This window comes from Phocoena phocoena, chromosome 10 (genome assembly GCF_963924675.1).
Source record: "Phocoena phocoena chromosome 10, mPhoPho1.1, whole genome shotgun sequence".
In the NCBI taxonomy this organism is placed as follows: Eukaryota; Metazoa; Chordata; class Mammalia; order Artiodactyla; family Phocoenidae; genus Phocoena; species Phocoena phocoena.
The window spans coordinates 666,949-683,953 of record NC_089228.1 but is presented as its reverse complement, the minus strand read 5'-3'; the positions used below and the strand labels follow the sequence as shown (position 1 = coordinate 683,953).

The window sequence follows — 17,005 nt, the reverse complement described above, 5'->3', positions numbered from 1 at the left end:
GTTCCTGCCGTGGGCAGATGGCCGCTTCTCGACCCCAGAGACGTCGGAGGCTGCAGCCAGGCACAAACAGGAGCGTCTCCCCAGGGCCGGGGTGCCTCTGCCTTCGCCCACCCCCGCCGGGCCCCGGGTCCCTCGGGCAGCGATGGGCCATCTCTGGGGCTCCGAGGAGGCAGTGACCAGCAGGCCGGGGCTCCTCTGCTTCTTCCCCTCATTTATGAGTGCCTACCGTTTACAGCAGTAAACGAGAGAGGTGCGGCCCTGGCCTTCGCAGAGCTAGCCGTCAGGTTCCGGCAAAACAACAATTCTACTCAGGAACCAGTGCCAAAAAGACACGGCAGGGTAGGGGTAAGGCACAGCCAGGAAGGCCGCGCCGCGGACAGCGTGGGTGGATACCTGAAGGACGTGAAGAGGGAAACGAGGTTCGGGGGAGGCTTAGGCTGGGACCGCCGCGGTGCGCTCTTGGAAAAGCAGGGGAGTGTGGCTGGAAGTCGGTCAGCTGATGGCTGGACCGGGGCCCGGCCACCTCACACAGGGCCTGCTTCAGGGCTGGCAGGAAGCCGGGGGCTGGACAGGGGACAATGCAGTCTGATCTCCATTCTGGAGGGACCACTGACTGCGCCCTCAGAGTCAGGGGGTCAGGACCAGGGTTAGCTCCTGGGGGGGTGGGGGAGGGGGGGCTGCGGAGAGCGCAGAGGAAGGGGCCAGGCGGGCAGTACAGCCCTCACAAGGCAGCCAGCCAGGCCTTGTGCGCTGGTTAGCTGGTGTTTACTCTTCCAGACACACGTTTGGCTACTTGAATATCTAAAGAGTGTGAAAACAAGATACAGAGCACAATAGAAAATAAAAAGGAATTTTAAAAATGAAGGGACATGAATTTTAACTCCACCTTTGTGACTTACTGGTAACCCGATCCCGAGCAAAGGGCCCCAGAGTCAAGGTCTCAGGACCGCCCCCCGCGGGCAGTGACTCAGGCCACAGGGGTGTTGACCAGGCGCCCTGGGAGGCAGGCTCCACACGCACAGGTCCTCAGCACTGAGACTCGGCCCTGGGACCAGAGGGTGCTCCCAGAGGAAGCTACAGGCTGGACGCCCTGCTTCCCAGAACCACGTCCCCCACCCCCGCCCCCGAAAGCTGAAAGCCTCCCCGCCCTCTGGCCAGTTGGGCGTGCGGCCCACGCGGCCCGGCCCATCCGGGGAAGGTCGGGGACCCGCGGCAGCAGCATCGCCGGCTCGTCCGGAACGGGCGGACGGCTCCAGGCCTCACCGGTGCCACCGAGCACGAGGTCCCGGGGGACCCGAGTGCCTGGGACACCTGGGGGGCGCAAGTGCACAGAAGCAGGGCCCCCACGGGCACCACAGCCGTTTCCTAAAATCCCGGCGCCCTTGGCGGCGCCCCGCCCTCCGCGGCTCCCGCTGTCCTCACCCGTCCCCAAGGCCTCGCACCCGCGGGCAGCTCGCTGTGGCCCTCAACCCTGGAGCCACGGGGCTGCCTGAGCCCAGCACATAGGCTGCTGGGTGGTCTGGGATGGGGCCCCAGCATGGGTGTTTAAGGAAGATCCGGGGGTTCCCTGGGCACCAAGGTGGGAAACGCTGCTCCAGGTCCCGGAAACCCTGAGGCTAAGCCTGCTTTGTCACTGACCAGCCTGTGCCTCCGCCTGTGGCCCCTGCTCCACAAAGAGCTCCATCCTCTGGGAAATCTTTTATTTCAAAATTAGAAACTACAGTGGGACACTAAAATGTGGTCTTTTGTATTAAGTTTCCTAGCTGCTTGATATTTTGTGGTTTGAGAAGTTTTCAAAGAAAATCAAAGGAGGAAAGAGGGCTGAAAAAAAGGAAGAGGAAAAGGGGAAGTCTGGCGACCTTCGTGCCCCCGTCTCATGGGCCCCCTTGGCTTCCAAAGTAATTGGAAACACGTTTGGCCCCGTCGTCAGTCCTGCGGAATCGCCAGACCTTTTGCTTCTCCTAAACACAGGTGACTTTTCTTCATGGTTGTCACCTCCTCTGATTCCAACTTCTAATTTTAGAACAGTTTCAAAATGTTGGTAGACAGCAGGCTTTGCGGGGATAATATAGCTCAATGTATATGAGGTACAAATTACCTAAGTTAAAAATAATTCTCTTCTTTATTGCAAAAATGACTAACTCAACTCAAGTACCGTAAAGGTTCTTGCTAAGTGTTTACTAAAGGTTCTAAGAGACTCTGGGAAAAGATTTCTTTTCTTTCTGACTTCACCTGCAGGAGAGGGAATTCGCCTGTGACGAGCACCTACTGCATGCCAGTCCCCAAGTGCTGTTACACAGTTCACGTTGTTTGTTCTGCAGGCAGAGTCTGAGGCTGGGAGCTGGACCCACCAGGCGTGTCTGCCCAGAGCCTCCTCCGTGGAAGGATTAGTCCAGGCGCTTGACACAAAGAGACGAACAGATGCAAATGAGGGTTTTGGTCCTTCTCAGAACGAATTCCTTGATGAGCTGAGACATGAACGAACACACACCTGAACCACCGGTACGTGTCTGCTCTCCGGGCTGTGCAAATGCAAACAGGAAATGTCACAGCACCGAAGAAATCCGCACAGGTTCTCACGGAAGCCTAAAGTTTGGGGGCTGCAAAAGGGTATTTTTTAAAAGGTCCTATTCTCATACCCGCAAATAGAGCCCAACAGCTTATGGGCTGTAGAGACAGCTCGTAAGCACGAGCTCCTAAATGAAACAGGCTTGGAGTCGGGTGGTGCTGGGCTGTGCTCAGAGGAGTGGGAGAAGACCAAGAATAGACGAATAAGTACACCAGAAATAAGTAAGGTGCATTTAAAAAGATCGTCCTCTGGCCTGAGCCGCACGTGGCCGCCGCCCTCGGGGGTCAGGGGGCCGTCTGCACGACGAGGGACAGAGGCCAGCACGGCTACTGGGGACATTTGCTGCTGGTGGGGGGGGAGGGACACCCCCTCACAACCACCGGGGGAGACGATTCCTGACGTGTCACCCTCGGGGGCAGCAGTCAGCGCTGAAGGAACGGGAGCTGCCGTGACCACTATTATTACCAACAAGTGATCTGTTGAGGAAATTAACCTACCGGCTTCTGGAACCACGGATCGGGAGCAAAGGGGGGTAGGTGTTCACGGCGGCGGGACCCCAAGGCTGCAGGACCCCAAGGCGGCGGCAGCTGATGGGGGGCTCCAGGACCTGGACCCCCAGGCGCTCTGTTCTCCCAGGGAGCTGAGTCCACCGGCCACAGCCCGGGGGCCGGCAGCTCCCGGCACGAGCTCCGGGCGCAGAGGGTAGAACGGCCCCAGGCCAGCGGCTGGCAGGCGGCAGGGGTGGCTCCTGTCCCCCCACCAACCCCAAGCCTCGGACTGGGGTGGCCAAGCCAGGTCACGTCCCTTCACGCCACCCACAGGCACCGTGGGGGGAGCAGGGGGGCATGGGGCCCAGGGCAGGTCCCACTGCCCTCCTTCTCTGCTCTGACTCAGCACTGATGCCCGGCCTCCGGGGCCATGCCCAGGGCCCTTCGGTCCAGTCTGATGCCCTCTGCTTCCCCCAGGACCGCCACTCCTCCCCGCCCGCTGATCCCGCCCAGGCCGCTCTGCTGAAAGGGTGAAGTTTTGCACCTGAAGGAACCTCGACCCCCCTGCAAAGAGCAGCCCTGCAGCTGCCTTTTCTTCCCCTTCTTCCTTTAACTTCCATCCTCCTGGAAGGCTTACTTCTGCTGCCCAGGGGGAGAGTGTGGTGCAGGCGTATTCCAGCCCTGCATTCAAGTCTCGCGCCTTGGAGAAGAGTGTGACGGTCAGCCGGTGCGCATCACCTGGACTCACTGCTCACTGGGGCTCTGCCCATCCACCCACTCACACGCTCTTTCTGGCTGAAGCCACTTGACTTATCGACATTTTAGTCGTCATGACCTTTTGCCCCCAAACACTTCAGCTGCATCTCCCAAGAGCAAATTAACTCTGATACTCTGAGTAAACACTAAACAACTACCACAGTCGGGACCCTTCACATCAACAGGATAATTTTCTAATATATAACCTGCATCTGACTGTTTCCAACTGCCCCAGGAAACGCCCCCAATCCGGGACGCAGGCGAGGGTCACAGGTCGTGCCCGGCCGACATGGCCCTGCCCGCCCTTCAGTCTAACCTGCTCCCACCCTCGCTTGGCCTTTCAGGACATTGATATATTTCACGAAGCCAGGACAGTTGTTTCAGAGAATGTCCCTCAGTTCGAACACTTGTTTTGTCATGATTAGATTCAGGTTAAAATTCCTGGCGGAGAAACGGCAGAGGTGAGGCAGCCGTGCAGCCGTGTCCCCCATCGACACGTCAGTGTATGAGGTCACGGGACACTCCTCCCCTGACCCTGGTGGAACTTTGTGGCTGCTTCAAAGTGACATCACATGGCTTTGGAGGTGGGATCGTGAACACCTGGCACACCGGTGCCTCGCTCTCTGGGAGGAAGCCTGGAACGGCCCACCCGGAAGGGACACGTAAATGATTCGGCCAACAGTCCAGTGAAGCCCCAGCACGGCCACATCAACTGCCAGGGGTTGGGGGGAGAAGGTTCCAGATGGTTCCAGCCCCCAGCCACCATATGGCCCCGGCAAGGCCCCTGACTTCAGGAAACAGAGCCGAGCCACTCCCGGGTCCTGTCTGAGCCCCCGGCGCTCAGAGCCCGTGACCCTAACCAACGGCCGCTTGACGCCTCTGAGTTTCGAGGTGATTTGCTATGTAGGAACGTAGCCCTGCGACCACACCCTTTCCCTCGACAACAAACACGTGACCTGAAGAGCGACGCTGTAAAAGCGCGATGGCCCTACTTCCCAACGGTCGTGGTTTTTGCTGAATCGATTACTATTACAACAGTGGCAAATGGGTGACTGCCTATCGTTCTCTCCACATTTATTAGTTGTTGTTCCTTCGTAAAGACAGTTTTCCTCTCCTTTCCTCCTTTTGATCCTGTATGTGTTTATGTCAGTTTGGACTTAGATTCTCTTTTTAAAATCCAACGTGTTATAATCCATTTCTGTCATCACTTTTGTGTCGCGCAGACAAGGTGTCCGAACCCGGCTCGTGGGACCTCTTTCAGGCCGTCTCCTGGGTCCCGTATAGATGCACATGCCCTCACCATGTTCTGAACACTCCTCACTTTTTCACAAGATAAGATGTTAGCCACCCCAGTAGGTACGCAGCGATGTCTAACTGCAGGTCTAATTTGCATATCCAATAGCTAATGATGGTGAATGTCTTCTCATGTGCTTATTTGCCACCTGTATATCCCCTTGGTGGATTTTTCTAATTGGATTGTTGGTTTTTACTTATTTATGTTTTGCTGGTGCATTGTGACAGTATTTTCTATGTTCTAGACACTAGTCCTTTGCTTGGTGTGTGGTTTGTAGATATTTCTTTCCCCGTCTGTAGCTCCTCTTTTCATCTTCCTCACAGGGCCTTCCACAGAACGAAAGTCTTTAATTTTGATGAGGTCCATTGTAACATTTTTTCCTTTTATGGATCTTGCTTTTGGTGCTTTTAATCTCAGTACCAGATGTTGTTAGTACATAGCAATCTGTAATGCAGTTGATTTTCGTGTGTGGGTCTTGTGTCTGGTGACCTTGCTAAAAGCCTTTATTAGTCCTAGGGTTTCCTTTGCTTTTTTCTTGGATTCCTTAGGTCATCTATGCAGATGATCGTATCATATGCAAACAGGGACGGTTTTATTTCTTCCTTTCTAATCCACAGCCCTTAATTTCTCTTTCTTCTCTTACTGCAGAGGCTAGTGTCTCACCGGTGGCGTAACTCTAACCCTGCCACCTTGTTGCCGTGGTGGGGCGGGGGGCGTTCAGAATCTCATCCGTATCTCGGGTGTCAGCTGGTGCTTTTGGTACGTGCTCTTTAACAAGTTAAGGTAGTTCCCTTCTATTCCTGTTTTTCCAAGAGTGTTTATCATGAATGGGAGTAGATTTCTGTCAAATACGTCTCTGTATCAATTAGTATGATCATGTTTTTTCCCTTAGCATGTTGATATAACAGATTTTCAGACACTGACCCAGCCTTGCACACCCAGAATAAACCCCACTTTGCATAACATGGTGTATACGCACATAGTGTATAATTCTTTTCATACATTGCTGAATTTGGTTTGCAAATATTTTGTTGAGGATTTTTGTGTCTAACTTCACGAGAGACATTGTAGTTTTCTCTTGTCTTTGGTTTGGTAACACTGCTTGTCTGACAAAGTACTGAATAATACTGGCCTCATAAAATGAGTTGGGAAGTTTCCCCCGCGCTTCTATTTTCTAGAAGAGATTGCGTAAAATTGGTTTTAATTCTTCTTTAGCTGTTTGGTTGAAATCTCCAGAGATACCATTTGGGCCTCGAGATTTCTTCTCCTGGAGTCTTAAAGTCATGAAGTCCATTTCTTCAGTAGTTACAGGACTATTCTGTTTATCAGTTTCATCTTGGCTGAGTTTTAGCAGTTTGTGGTTTTCGAAGAATTGGTCCATTTCTTCTATGCTGTGGAATTTATGAGCATAAAGTGGTGTTACTTCATTCCCTCCCAGTGGCCATGGAATCTGTGGGGATACCACCTGCTTCACTGTGGTGGGGGTGACCTGCGTCTTCCCTATACCTTTGTCAGTCTTGCTGGAGGTTTATCAATTTTATCAAATTGTTCCGAGAACCAGCATTTTGTTTCATTAATTCTCTTCAGTGTTTTCCTATTATATTTTCTGTTCTTATCTTTTATTATTTCCTTCCTTCTGCTGGCTTTGGGTTTATTTTGCTGTTCTTTTTCTAATTTCTTGAGCTTTTAATTTGAAACCTTTCCTCTTTTCTAATTTAGGGATTCACTGGTGTAAATTTCGCATTCAACCCTGCTTAAGCTATAGCCCATATATTTTGATATGTGGTTTCCATTCTTTCAAATTTGTTAAGGTTCGTTTTAGGGCCCAGGATATAGACTATCTTGGTCCCACAGGTGCTTAAAAAATATATGCATTTTGCTATTGTCGGAGTATCCTTTTTATGTCAGTTAGATCCTGCTGGTTGGTGGTGTCATTTAGACCCTTTATATCCTCGACAACCTTCTGTCTAGCCCTTCTATCAGTTGCTGAGAAAAGGGGATATTGAGGTCCCCAAACTATTATTTTAGGTTTGTGTGTTTCTTTCTGCCCCATCAGTTTTGGCTTCACGTGTTTTAAGCCTCTCTTCTTCGGTGCAGACACATTTAGGGTTACTATGCCTTCCTGGTAGACTGATCCTTTTATCATCATAGAACACCCTTCTTTGTGTGTAGTAATTTTCTTTGCTCTGAAGTACTTTATCTGATATTAATGACCACTCCTATGTTTTTCTGGATCGATGTTCACGTGACACTTTTTTTTTTTTTTTTTTTTTTGCGGTACCCAGGCGTCTCACTGTCGTGGCCTCTCCCGTTGCGGAGCACAGGCTCCGGACACGCAGGTTCAGCGGCCATGGCTCACGGGCCCAGCCGCTCTGCGGCATGTGGGATCTTCCAGGACCGGGACACGAACCCGTGTCGCCTGCATCGGCAGGCGGACTCTCAACCACTGCGCCACCAGGGAAGCCCGACACATCTTTTTTTCACCCTTTTACTTTCCATCTATGTCACCGTATTTGAATTTTCTTATAGACAGCAGAGTTGTGTGTGTGCGTGTTTGTGTGGCAACCTCGGCCTTCTCACTGGTGTATTTAGACCATTTACCTTTAAGGTGATTACTGACAGTTAGAGCTTAAGTCTTCCATCTTATTACATGCTTTCTGTTTGCTCCCTCTGTTCCTCCTCCATTTCTCTTTTCTTGTCTTCCTGCCAGTTAAACATTTCATCAGATTCCATGCTGATTTATTAACGGTGTGTCTGAGTCACTGCTTCGCCTAACTTTCTCAGTGGCTGCACTGAGCATTACAATACACACATAATATACGACCTGCTGCTGCTGGCGCTCTATCGCTCAGGGTCAAGTCTGCAAGCCTCACTTCCACTCAGGTTCCTCCAGCCTCTCCACTTTTTAAAGTCTACTTTGAGCAATTTTTGCACATGCATTTGCCTCACATCATACGATGTTATATTTTTTGTTTCAACAATCAAATATGATTTTAAAAATTCATGTGAAGAAGGATAATCTGTTGTATCTATCTGCATTTTTTATTTCTCCTTTGTTCTTTCTTTCTTGTTCGTATTCCCAAATTATTTCTTTTATCATTTCCTTCTGTCTGAATAACTTACTTTGCCATTCCTTACGGGTACACTGGGCAGCCACAAATTCTCTTAGCTCTCTGTAATCCGAGAACATCTTCATTTCCTCTTCATTCCTAAAGGATAGTTTTGCTGGGTGTAGAATTCTTGGTTAACAGAGTTTTTCTTTCAGGACTCAGGAAATATGCCACTTCCTCTGGCCTCCGTGATTTTAGATGAGATTCCAGCATCGATAAAATCGGCATCACCGCGTACGTAACACTGGTTTTCTCTGACGGCTTTCCAGTTTTGTCTTCAGTTTTCAGAAGTTTCATGATTGTGAGTCTAAGTGTGGCTTTCTTTGGGTTTACCTCTGGGAGTGGCTCAGCATCAGCATTCAGAGCCTTTACTGCACTGTCGTGCCCACTTGGTTCCTCCAAGGCACTGGGGCTCCTGCTGACCCTGCGGGGTTGCCTGCAGAGCAGGAAGTGCTTCCCCAGCCTGTGCTCCCCCGCCAGCCACTTGTTGGGGAGGGGTCCCCCTGCCACTGTCAGGCATCTCTTGCCTACAGGACCCAAGGAGCACTGCCCCAGCCACTTGTGGGCAGGACATCTCCTGCCGGCCAGCAGCTCACCAATGATCTGGGTGGGAGCAAGGACCCTCTGGTCCACAGGACAAAGTGTTCTTCCCAGGCCAGTGCTCCCTGGCTGCCCCCAGCCCTGCTGTGGCAGGATCCCCCTGGTGTGCTGTCGAGCCATATGGGGTCTCGGAGGAAGGAGGGAGTCTCTGGCCCCAGTGATGAAGAACACTTGTTGGGGGTGCATGCCAGGGGCTCTCACCTGACCCCCAGTGTGGCTGGGGGGGGGGGGGCTCCGTCTCAATCTGGAGGACTCTCAGCTGACCTGCGAAGCCGTCTGCCACCAGGCTGGGGCCAAAGACACTGGCCCTGTTTGCCTTCTGTCACCGGGAAGGGGTCGTGAGCACGTGGGCCACCGCGCTGTTCCTCCATCCCAGGGTCCCTCGCCAGCTCTCCCTCTCCCTTCCTTTCAGAGACCTGTGGTGCCTCTCAACTTATTCCAGGGTTCCCAGCTGTGCTTGGTGGGGAGAGCAGGGAGAGGGGAGCCCAGACGTCTTCCCTCTGGAAGTCCCTCTCTGTGGGGCGGTATCTGTCTGATAGATGGCTGGATTCATTTATTTCTGCTTGTATTAATTTTTAACACCATCTCTGTCGATTTACTTTTCGAATAAGCAAAACATTAACACGGTTCCAGAGTCAAACTATTTATAAAGAACATACTCAGAGATGTCCCACACCCTCCCTGTCTTGCCAGCCCATGCCCACTCCCAGTTGTAGGTAAAAATCTCATTAGTTTCTGGTTTATCCTTCTTGAGGTTCATTTTGAAAACTAAGGAGATTCGTACACTTCTGTCTTTTTTTCTCATTTCAACAGAGGCATGATTTTGGCCTCAGAACCTCAGTCAGCAGTTAACCATTCAGAGCCCAGCAGCTTAAAGTCTTCGGAATCTCTGTGCTTCCCTTTCAAACCCCCTTCAGATGCCTCTCTGATTCCATGTAAACCCCCTCCCTCCGTTCTGCTCCACTCCTCCAGCTGTTGAGTCATTTGTCTACTTTCCCTCTTCATATTTTACTGATCCACTTTCCTCCAGACTTTCCTCCTAGCTCTCATTCTTTCTTCCCTCATTAACACATCTGAGAGGCGATCTCAAAGAAGCAAGGCGCTGCCTTGATGGGAGTTCGAATCCTGTTCCGCAGGAAGCCCCTCCCCTTGGGCGCCCTGGGGAAGGGAACTCACAGGACAGTATCAAGAGCAGCCTGGACAGAGCCGCCTGTGTGCTCAAGGTCACGTGTTCAGGGCAGAGAGGTGTTGTTGGCAACGCGGCTGATGAAACGGAACGTTCGCGACCGCACGTCAGCTGGCGGGGGCCCCGCTGCCTCACAGAGCCCCACAGCCCCGGCAGGTCAGCTCAGCGGCTTCTCACCAAACTCGCGCTTCACACCAACTCTCCCCCAAGCACCTACTGCTGCTTCGTATCGCTAGAGCCCCCCAGGCCCCTCCCAAGAGCCCCAGCCACAAGGTCAGCAACGCCGCTCCTGGCTCCAGGGGTTACCGGAAACCTGATGGGAAGGGGCTCCACTCGGGACCACTGGCAGCGCCCTCCGATCGGCTTCTCAGCCAGACGCCACGTGTTCCTGGGCGTCGGCAGGGAAGTGGGCCGTGGGAGCAGGTGCCACAGGGACGCCCAGGGCAGGTGTCCGCAGGTACCGCTGTTCTAGGCAAAGCTACCAGCTGGTAACCAACAACCAGGTGCCGCAACGTCGTCTGTTTGTTTCAGTGACGCCTGGCATTCTCGACAGAGGCCGTGAGCACGTCCACAACACTTGCCAAGTGTGACCCTCTGAACAAGAGATGGGACGGCCTGTGCTCCTCCTGGGACGATGGCAGGAACCCGGCTCCACGGAGTCCACACGGACAGTGATGGGCCGGAATCTTTACGTCCCAAAGCATTTCAAGTAAGACATGAAGTCCTTTCTTGAGCCATTTAACTCGGGTAAATAACCTAACCTCCCTCTGCTTGAGTTTGGAGGCTGGTATTGTGAGACCCTAAGAGCGCCAAGACCCCTCCAAACTGACTTTGGTGTATTTAAGAAGGCACCAGGTAAGAGGCCACCAAGAGCCCCAGAATCTTTACATTCCACACCCTTCCTACATGATCCCCGGGTTCCGAGTGCCCGGGATGGCCCCGGCCTGGCTGCCCTGCAGTGGGAGCTGCGCCTGCCCAGCCCCACGTTCTCCGTGTCTGGCGATGGGCCAGAGTTGCCGCTGACGGAGGTGGGAAGGCCTTCGCTCTGCAGGGACCTGCGGGCTGGCTTCGGGTGGGTAGGCACACAGGCCACAGCCCCAGGACCTGTGCTGGGCGTGTGTCCACAGAGGACCCTTCCCTCCCCCACTTTCTCTGCTCTGGATTTGCAGGTTTGCTGCTGCATGTGTAAGAATCACTTCCCGACCTGGAGCTCAAGCTGGGGCAAGAGGCCGACCCCCATCAGAGGCTGGGGACGCTGAGCTGGGCCAGCAGATGGTGGAGTGGAGTCTGAAGGGCGTGCAGGGCCCGACCAGGTGACGTTCAGGGCCGGGTGAGGAAGCACAGTGCAGACACGGCAACGAGAAATCTGGACGGGACAGAGGGACGGCCACTGAGGCCTGGAGACCATCAAGGACGGTGCCCTCACGTGGGTGACAGATGACGGAGACGCGGATGCAGAGGAGGGGACACTTAACTATCGGGAAGTGTGGGGACAGAGGGACGGCCACTAAGGCCTGGAGACCATCAGGGACGATGCCCTCACGTGGGTGACAGATGACGGAGACGTGGATGCACAGGAGGGGAAGTGTGGGGACGGATGGAGGGTAGGAAACACACAGACAGGGAGAGGAAGGAGCCCAGAAGACCTTGGCTTTCCCAGCTGGGGGGCGAGCTCACAGGAAGACGGTCCACGTGGAAACGTAAGCCCTGCACACAGAGCCGCTGTGGTGGCCTCGCGTGGCCCTCACACCCACCACCGCCTCGTGTGCCTGGCCATCCTATGCGCTCCGCCACTGCACCGTCCCTGCCACTCAGCTCTGCGACCGCTTCCCCCTGACTCAGTGACCACGCTCCTTCCTAAGGCTCCCCCCAGCTCGACTGCACTGTGACCACCATCACTGACCCTGAGGGAAGGACGACGTGCAGGCAGACCCTCTACTGTAGCAGGTGTAACACCAACCTGGGCACTTAGCGCCACGGGCTGCCTTGAGGGGACAGCTCCTTGGACAGTCACCTCCAAGTGCAGGACGTGGCATCAGACTGTCCAGGAGGACGCAGTCTGGATGCAGAATAGGCAGGGCCACGTGGCCATTTCCTTTCTGGAGCATATCTGCCTGCCCATTAAAAAGATAAATCCCAGCGTGAACAGGGCGCCCGGACCAGGATTCTGAAGTCAGCCAGCCCCAGACGTACATCCCACGTCCACCACTTAGGAGGCCGTGGCGCCGCGTGCAAGCTGCACGTGGTCCCTGAGACGCAGCAGGAAGGGCCACGTCCACACACGGGGCCTGCAGGAGACAGACAAAGCCTTTGGAGGTGCCTGCCCCCCGGGCACAGGTAGCAGCTGTGCGTGGGCACTGAAAAGCCAGGGTGAGAGCAGTGCCAGCGGCTGGGGACCGACTGCAGCGGCCGGCGAGGACGCCAGACACCTCCACGGCAGGAGGACAGCTTCAGCGGTAAGGTCTTTAAAAACACTCTTCCGAGAGATACAGTCACAACCGATCCTGATATGAGACCCGGGATGCAGAGCCAGCCTCAGCCCAGTGCACCCGTGCAGGCGATCTCCCGGGAAGGGCACAAAGGTGACCTCTGCCCTGTGCTCCCGACAGGGCACAGGGGCCACGAGACGGATGGCCAGGGCCGGGGAGTAGGGCCAGGAGGGCTGAGACCCCAGCAGGCTGAGCTGCTGGAAAACGCCGAGCACAAAGCCAGGGCTTTAAAATTTCATTAGGAGAGACGGGGACCAGGAGGACAGGCCCGCGCTGCTGAGGACGTGTGCAGTCAGCACAGGGCGCACAGAAAGAGCCCCTGAACTCCCAGCCTCCACCCAGGAGACGGAAAAGAGTGGATCCAACACGGATACCTGGGGTCGGCCGCAGGCAGCGTCGGCATGCGAGATGAATTCACGTCCCCACCCAGGCGAGTCCCGCCAGCTCTGAATTCCCTGACGGAGACTCTTGTTGCTCTGGCAACTCAGAATTCAGAGAAAATGGGAAGATACCAGATAAGACCATGTCCACTTTAGCAAAGGGAGAAAAGGTGGATTGGGGGAAACCTAAGGTTGCTGACCAGTCACACCCCCGACGGGATTCTATCCTCTGAGTCCTTAGAAACAGAAGTGCTGGCAACCAGGGTGGCCACAGATGGAGCACAAGTCAGGTTGACCCACTTCCCCACGTCTGTCTTAAGCGCCAGGGACACGGCCCAGGTCCTTCTAGGTCTAAGAGCACGGCACTCACCGCTGTACCAGTTGACTCTCAAACCACTGAGCTGCCTTAGGGCCGCTTTCCTACACGTGAAAAGAATCGGATTGGATCAAGGGTCCTCCTGTCTCGCCTTATCGGAGGCAGTGGTCCCACGAGCCCAGGTATAAGCAGCCCATTCTTGCTAAGAAAGGCCGAGCCTCAGGGCAGAGCTGTGCTCAGCTCCAGGGTCCCTGGGTGACAGCTTCCCAAGGCGGCCTGGCCAGGCGGCCCCCTGGGAACACAGGCTGAACCCCCATCCTTGGTACCCATCCTCCCCACGGTGGCCACTCCACTGAGTGTGTGACAGGGTCGCCTTGGGCTGTAACTCGTTTCCCCGAAGCGTGAGGCTGGGCCCTCTTCCTGCACCCCTGAGCAGCAGCCACCTTGTCTTGTGAAGTGGACTTCCCTCTGTTTTTCTGGAGAGGCTCAGGGACTCCAGGCGGGGCTGCTTCGTGCCGCACTGGGAAGGCTGCAGGCGTGGCAGGGTCACAGCACGGCCGCTCCTCAGGAAAAGAGGAAAAGCAAAGCCCAGACAGAGAACACGGAAGCCAGGAGAAGCGTCACCTGCTCGCAGGCAGGGGCTGGGACGGCGGGGACTGGGGGACCCTCTAGGGGAGGGAGCCCGGAATCCAGGAGGAACACACGTTTCCAAGGTCCTCCCTTTCTCCCTGCCTCACTCTTTGAAACTATACCCCAAAAGTGTCCTCTCCGCTTGCAGCTCCTGGGTCTGGAAAAGTAAGACCATACTGATGGAGCCGGCAGGCCCACGGGTCACAGGACGGTCTCAGGCGTCCCTCGTCTGGGGCCCTAGCCCTCAGCATCCCCTCCCCTCCCACCCTGGACTGTGGGCTCCGTGTGGCAGGAAGCACCACTGCCCGGCGCTGAACACAGCCAAACTAACGTGGGATGAACGGGTGGGTCCTCCAGGCGCTCCGGGGGCTGCTTTACGCAAAAACCACGCATCCCCCAGACAGCTGGCAGCTCGGGTTTGAAATTCCCGTTTCAAAGACGGGGAAACGGAGGCTCCGGAATTTAGACAACTTGCTCCAAGTCCCAGGCTGCTGTGCTTCTGAGCCCTGCTGGACCCCAGAGATGCCCGCCCCACCCGCCTGGCCCTGGGCCCAGCGAGGCCTGGAGAAGAGCCCATCCCTGGAGATGAGACTGCCTCAGACACACCCGCTGCTGCGGGAGCGCTGCCTGCAGCCTGCAGGGGAGAGAACACGGAGAGGACGGCGGAGCCGGTGTCCAGCCACCCACCGTCAGTGCACGCCGCCCTCTGCCTGCCGCCTGAATGGACATCACGCCAGCCTTGCTTCCTGGGCCAAGACCCTGGCAAGGCCGCTGTGCACGCGGCAGCTCACCCCTCTCCACGGGAAAAGGAGAACCCTCCTCGCTCCAGCCTGGCGACCTGGGCACCGGGAACAACTGCTCAGAAAGATCACGAGGCACAGGCGCCCCACCAAAAATGCTCCCCTCACTCAGGAATAACCGTCACGGGCACAGAAGGGTCACGAAGTCCCCGACCCTGAACACTGGTCTGGACTCCGCGGGCCCTCCTGCCCGTCAACGCCGATCACACGGCCGGGTCCAGACGGCGTCCTCCGGGCAACGGGCCTCTGCGCCTCCCACCCCGACCTTCCCCACCCCGACTGGCTCCCCGCTGCTGAGGGGTCGAGGATGATCCAGCCGCTGTTCCAAGTCTGCCCCGAACAGCTTTCCACCATCAATTTCCAAGCGTAAAAGGAAACCAAAAAAAAAAAAAAGAAGCCTGATGATTGGAAGGTGCAGAAGCTGAAAATGTCAAAGTCTGAGCATTCAAAAACGGAGGCAGAATTTATATAAAAATACAATAGCAACAGCAGCTGGAGAAGATTCTCCGTGGTCCCAGCAATTACAGGAGCAGATCTGTCCCCGGAGAAGGCCCACTGGGCCGGCCCAGCCTCTCTCCCCCTCCGCCCCACCTCCCTCCAGGGACCCAGCTCCTGTTTTGCAAGATGCTAGTGTTTAAGCGTCTGCACACCTCTTCTGGAAGCTTTCAGTAATGCTCACAAGCACGCAGGCAAACCTCACTTAAAAGAAGGGGCCCATCTGCCTATGTGAGGAGTCTGGACCTGACCCAGGACGAGCGGGAGGGCGGTGGGAAAGAAGCAGAGCACGGCCGTAAGGCGGAGAACCAGAGGAGAGTCACCCTCCGTGCTGCATGCCTCACACGCCTGGCGTCCCCCAGACACCAACGGGTGACCCCCTTCTGTCCCCACGGGCAGGCTCCAGCGCACGTGCCTGCCATCAAGCCTGCAAGACACCGCCAACCTCAAAGCTCCAAACCGACACAAGGGACTCCAGGACCCGCAGGGACAGCAGGCACTCGGTGGCTTGGCCAGGGTCTCAGGCATAGGGAGAGCCAGCGTTAACCTGCCAACCATCGCCTCCCACGTTTTCAGGGTCTTTTTTTTTTTTTTTTTTGCGGTACGCGGGCCTCTCACTGCCGTGGCCTCTCCCGTTGCGGGAGACGCACAGGCCCAGCGGCCACGGCTCACGGGCCCAGCCGCTCCACGACAGGTGGGCCCTCTGATCCCTGACCCCCAGGAGAAAATCAGTAACAGCGCTCGTATATTGGTACTGCGATGGTCACACTATCACTACCTCTTCCCAGCGCACGGGGTCAGTTTCCTGAGCCTGCCCGGAGCTCGGGGCCCGGCCGCCCTCCCGCCGGACCACTCACCTGCCTCTCCAGGCGCCCGAGCTGCTCCTTGTATAAGGCGTCGCGGCGTCTCAGCTCCGCCTCTCGGCTCTCCAGCTCCCCGGCCTGCGAGGAGAGCAGAGTCCAGTCAGCCGTCGGCGAACTATAAATGGAAGCCCACGCAGTGCCACGTCGCTACCGCCGTTAAGGGGGAGCCCTGCAGCACTGGCCAGGGCAAGCGTGTGCACATGTGCCCCATGGTCCCCAAAGGCAGGCAGGATGACAAGGGCCCCATCACAACGCAGAAACAGGGCGGCTTAGGTGACGGCCCGAAGCTCAAAGCCACGAGCGGAGCTGGGGTCGAGCCTGGGCAGAGAAGGGCCTGGACGGAAGCTGTGCAGCCTCAAGGCGCGCAGGCAGGAAGCACTGCGCCGTCCCCATAGCACACGTGCCGCCGACTCACTCCCTGAGCTCTGAGAGGCAGGCACGCCCAGATGTCCTCCTTCTGCTGAGCAGACCACCTGTCTCCAAGGGCCAGGGAGCTGAAAGGTGAGCAGCCTTGGAACCCAGGATCCTAGGCCTCGCGGGACAGCTGCCCCTCGGCCTCCTGACGGGAGCACACGGCCGAGGACCCCCACAAGGTCACAGCAGGCTACCCGGGCCAGCCCCCTCCCCACCCTCAACCAGCCGGGGGTCCTTCAACAAGTCCCTGACCCCAAGCGCCAGCTCACGCATGTGTGACACATAAACCCGGAATGGCTCCCCCCACGGGCTGTGCAGGGGTCAAAGGAAACCCCAACGGCAAGGCCAGGGTCACGTTAGGCCCACGCACAATGAGGCTGCACCAGACGAAGCGGGAATTCACGTCCTCCTGACGGCGAGGCCCGTGTCCCCGGAGCCCTCGGAACCTCCCTGAGTCAGGGCCCCTGGCCTGCCTCGGCCTGAGAAAAACGAGGGCTGGCCTGGCGCAGGGGCCGTAGAAAGTGCATGTAGCGCAAACGCCCGGTGCTGGCGCCTGGACCAGAGGCTGTGCCGGTGACACAGGTTTGGCGGACGGAGGTGCCCACTCTGCAGAGC

The 17,005-nt window shown here is 56.1% G+C and overlaps 1 protein-coding gene across 1 annotated transcript in view; it reads right to left on the bottom strand.

Moving 5' to 3' along the window:
• CHCHD6 (coiled-coil-helix-coiled-coil-helix domain containing 6) overlaps window positions 1-17,005 on the bottom strand; it is a 126,159-nt gene that overhangs the window by 28,406 nt on the left and 80,748 nt on the right. The window contains exon 5 of the mRNA XM_065885043.1: window positions 15,971-16,054. Coding sequence (XP_065741115.1) covers window positions 15,971-16,054 — 84 coding nt within the window. The remainder of the gene's footprint in view (window positions 1-15,970; window positions 16,055-17,005) is intronic.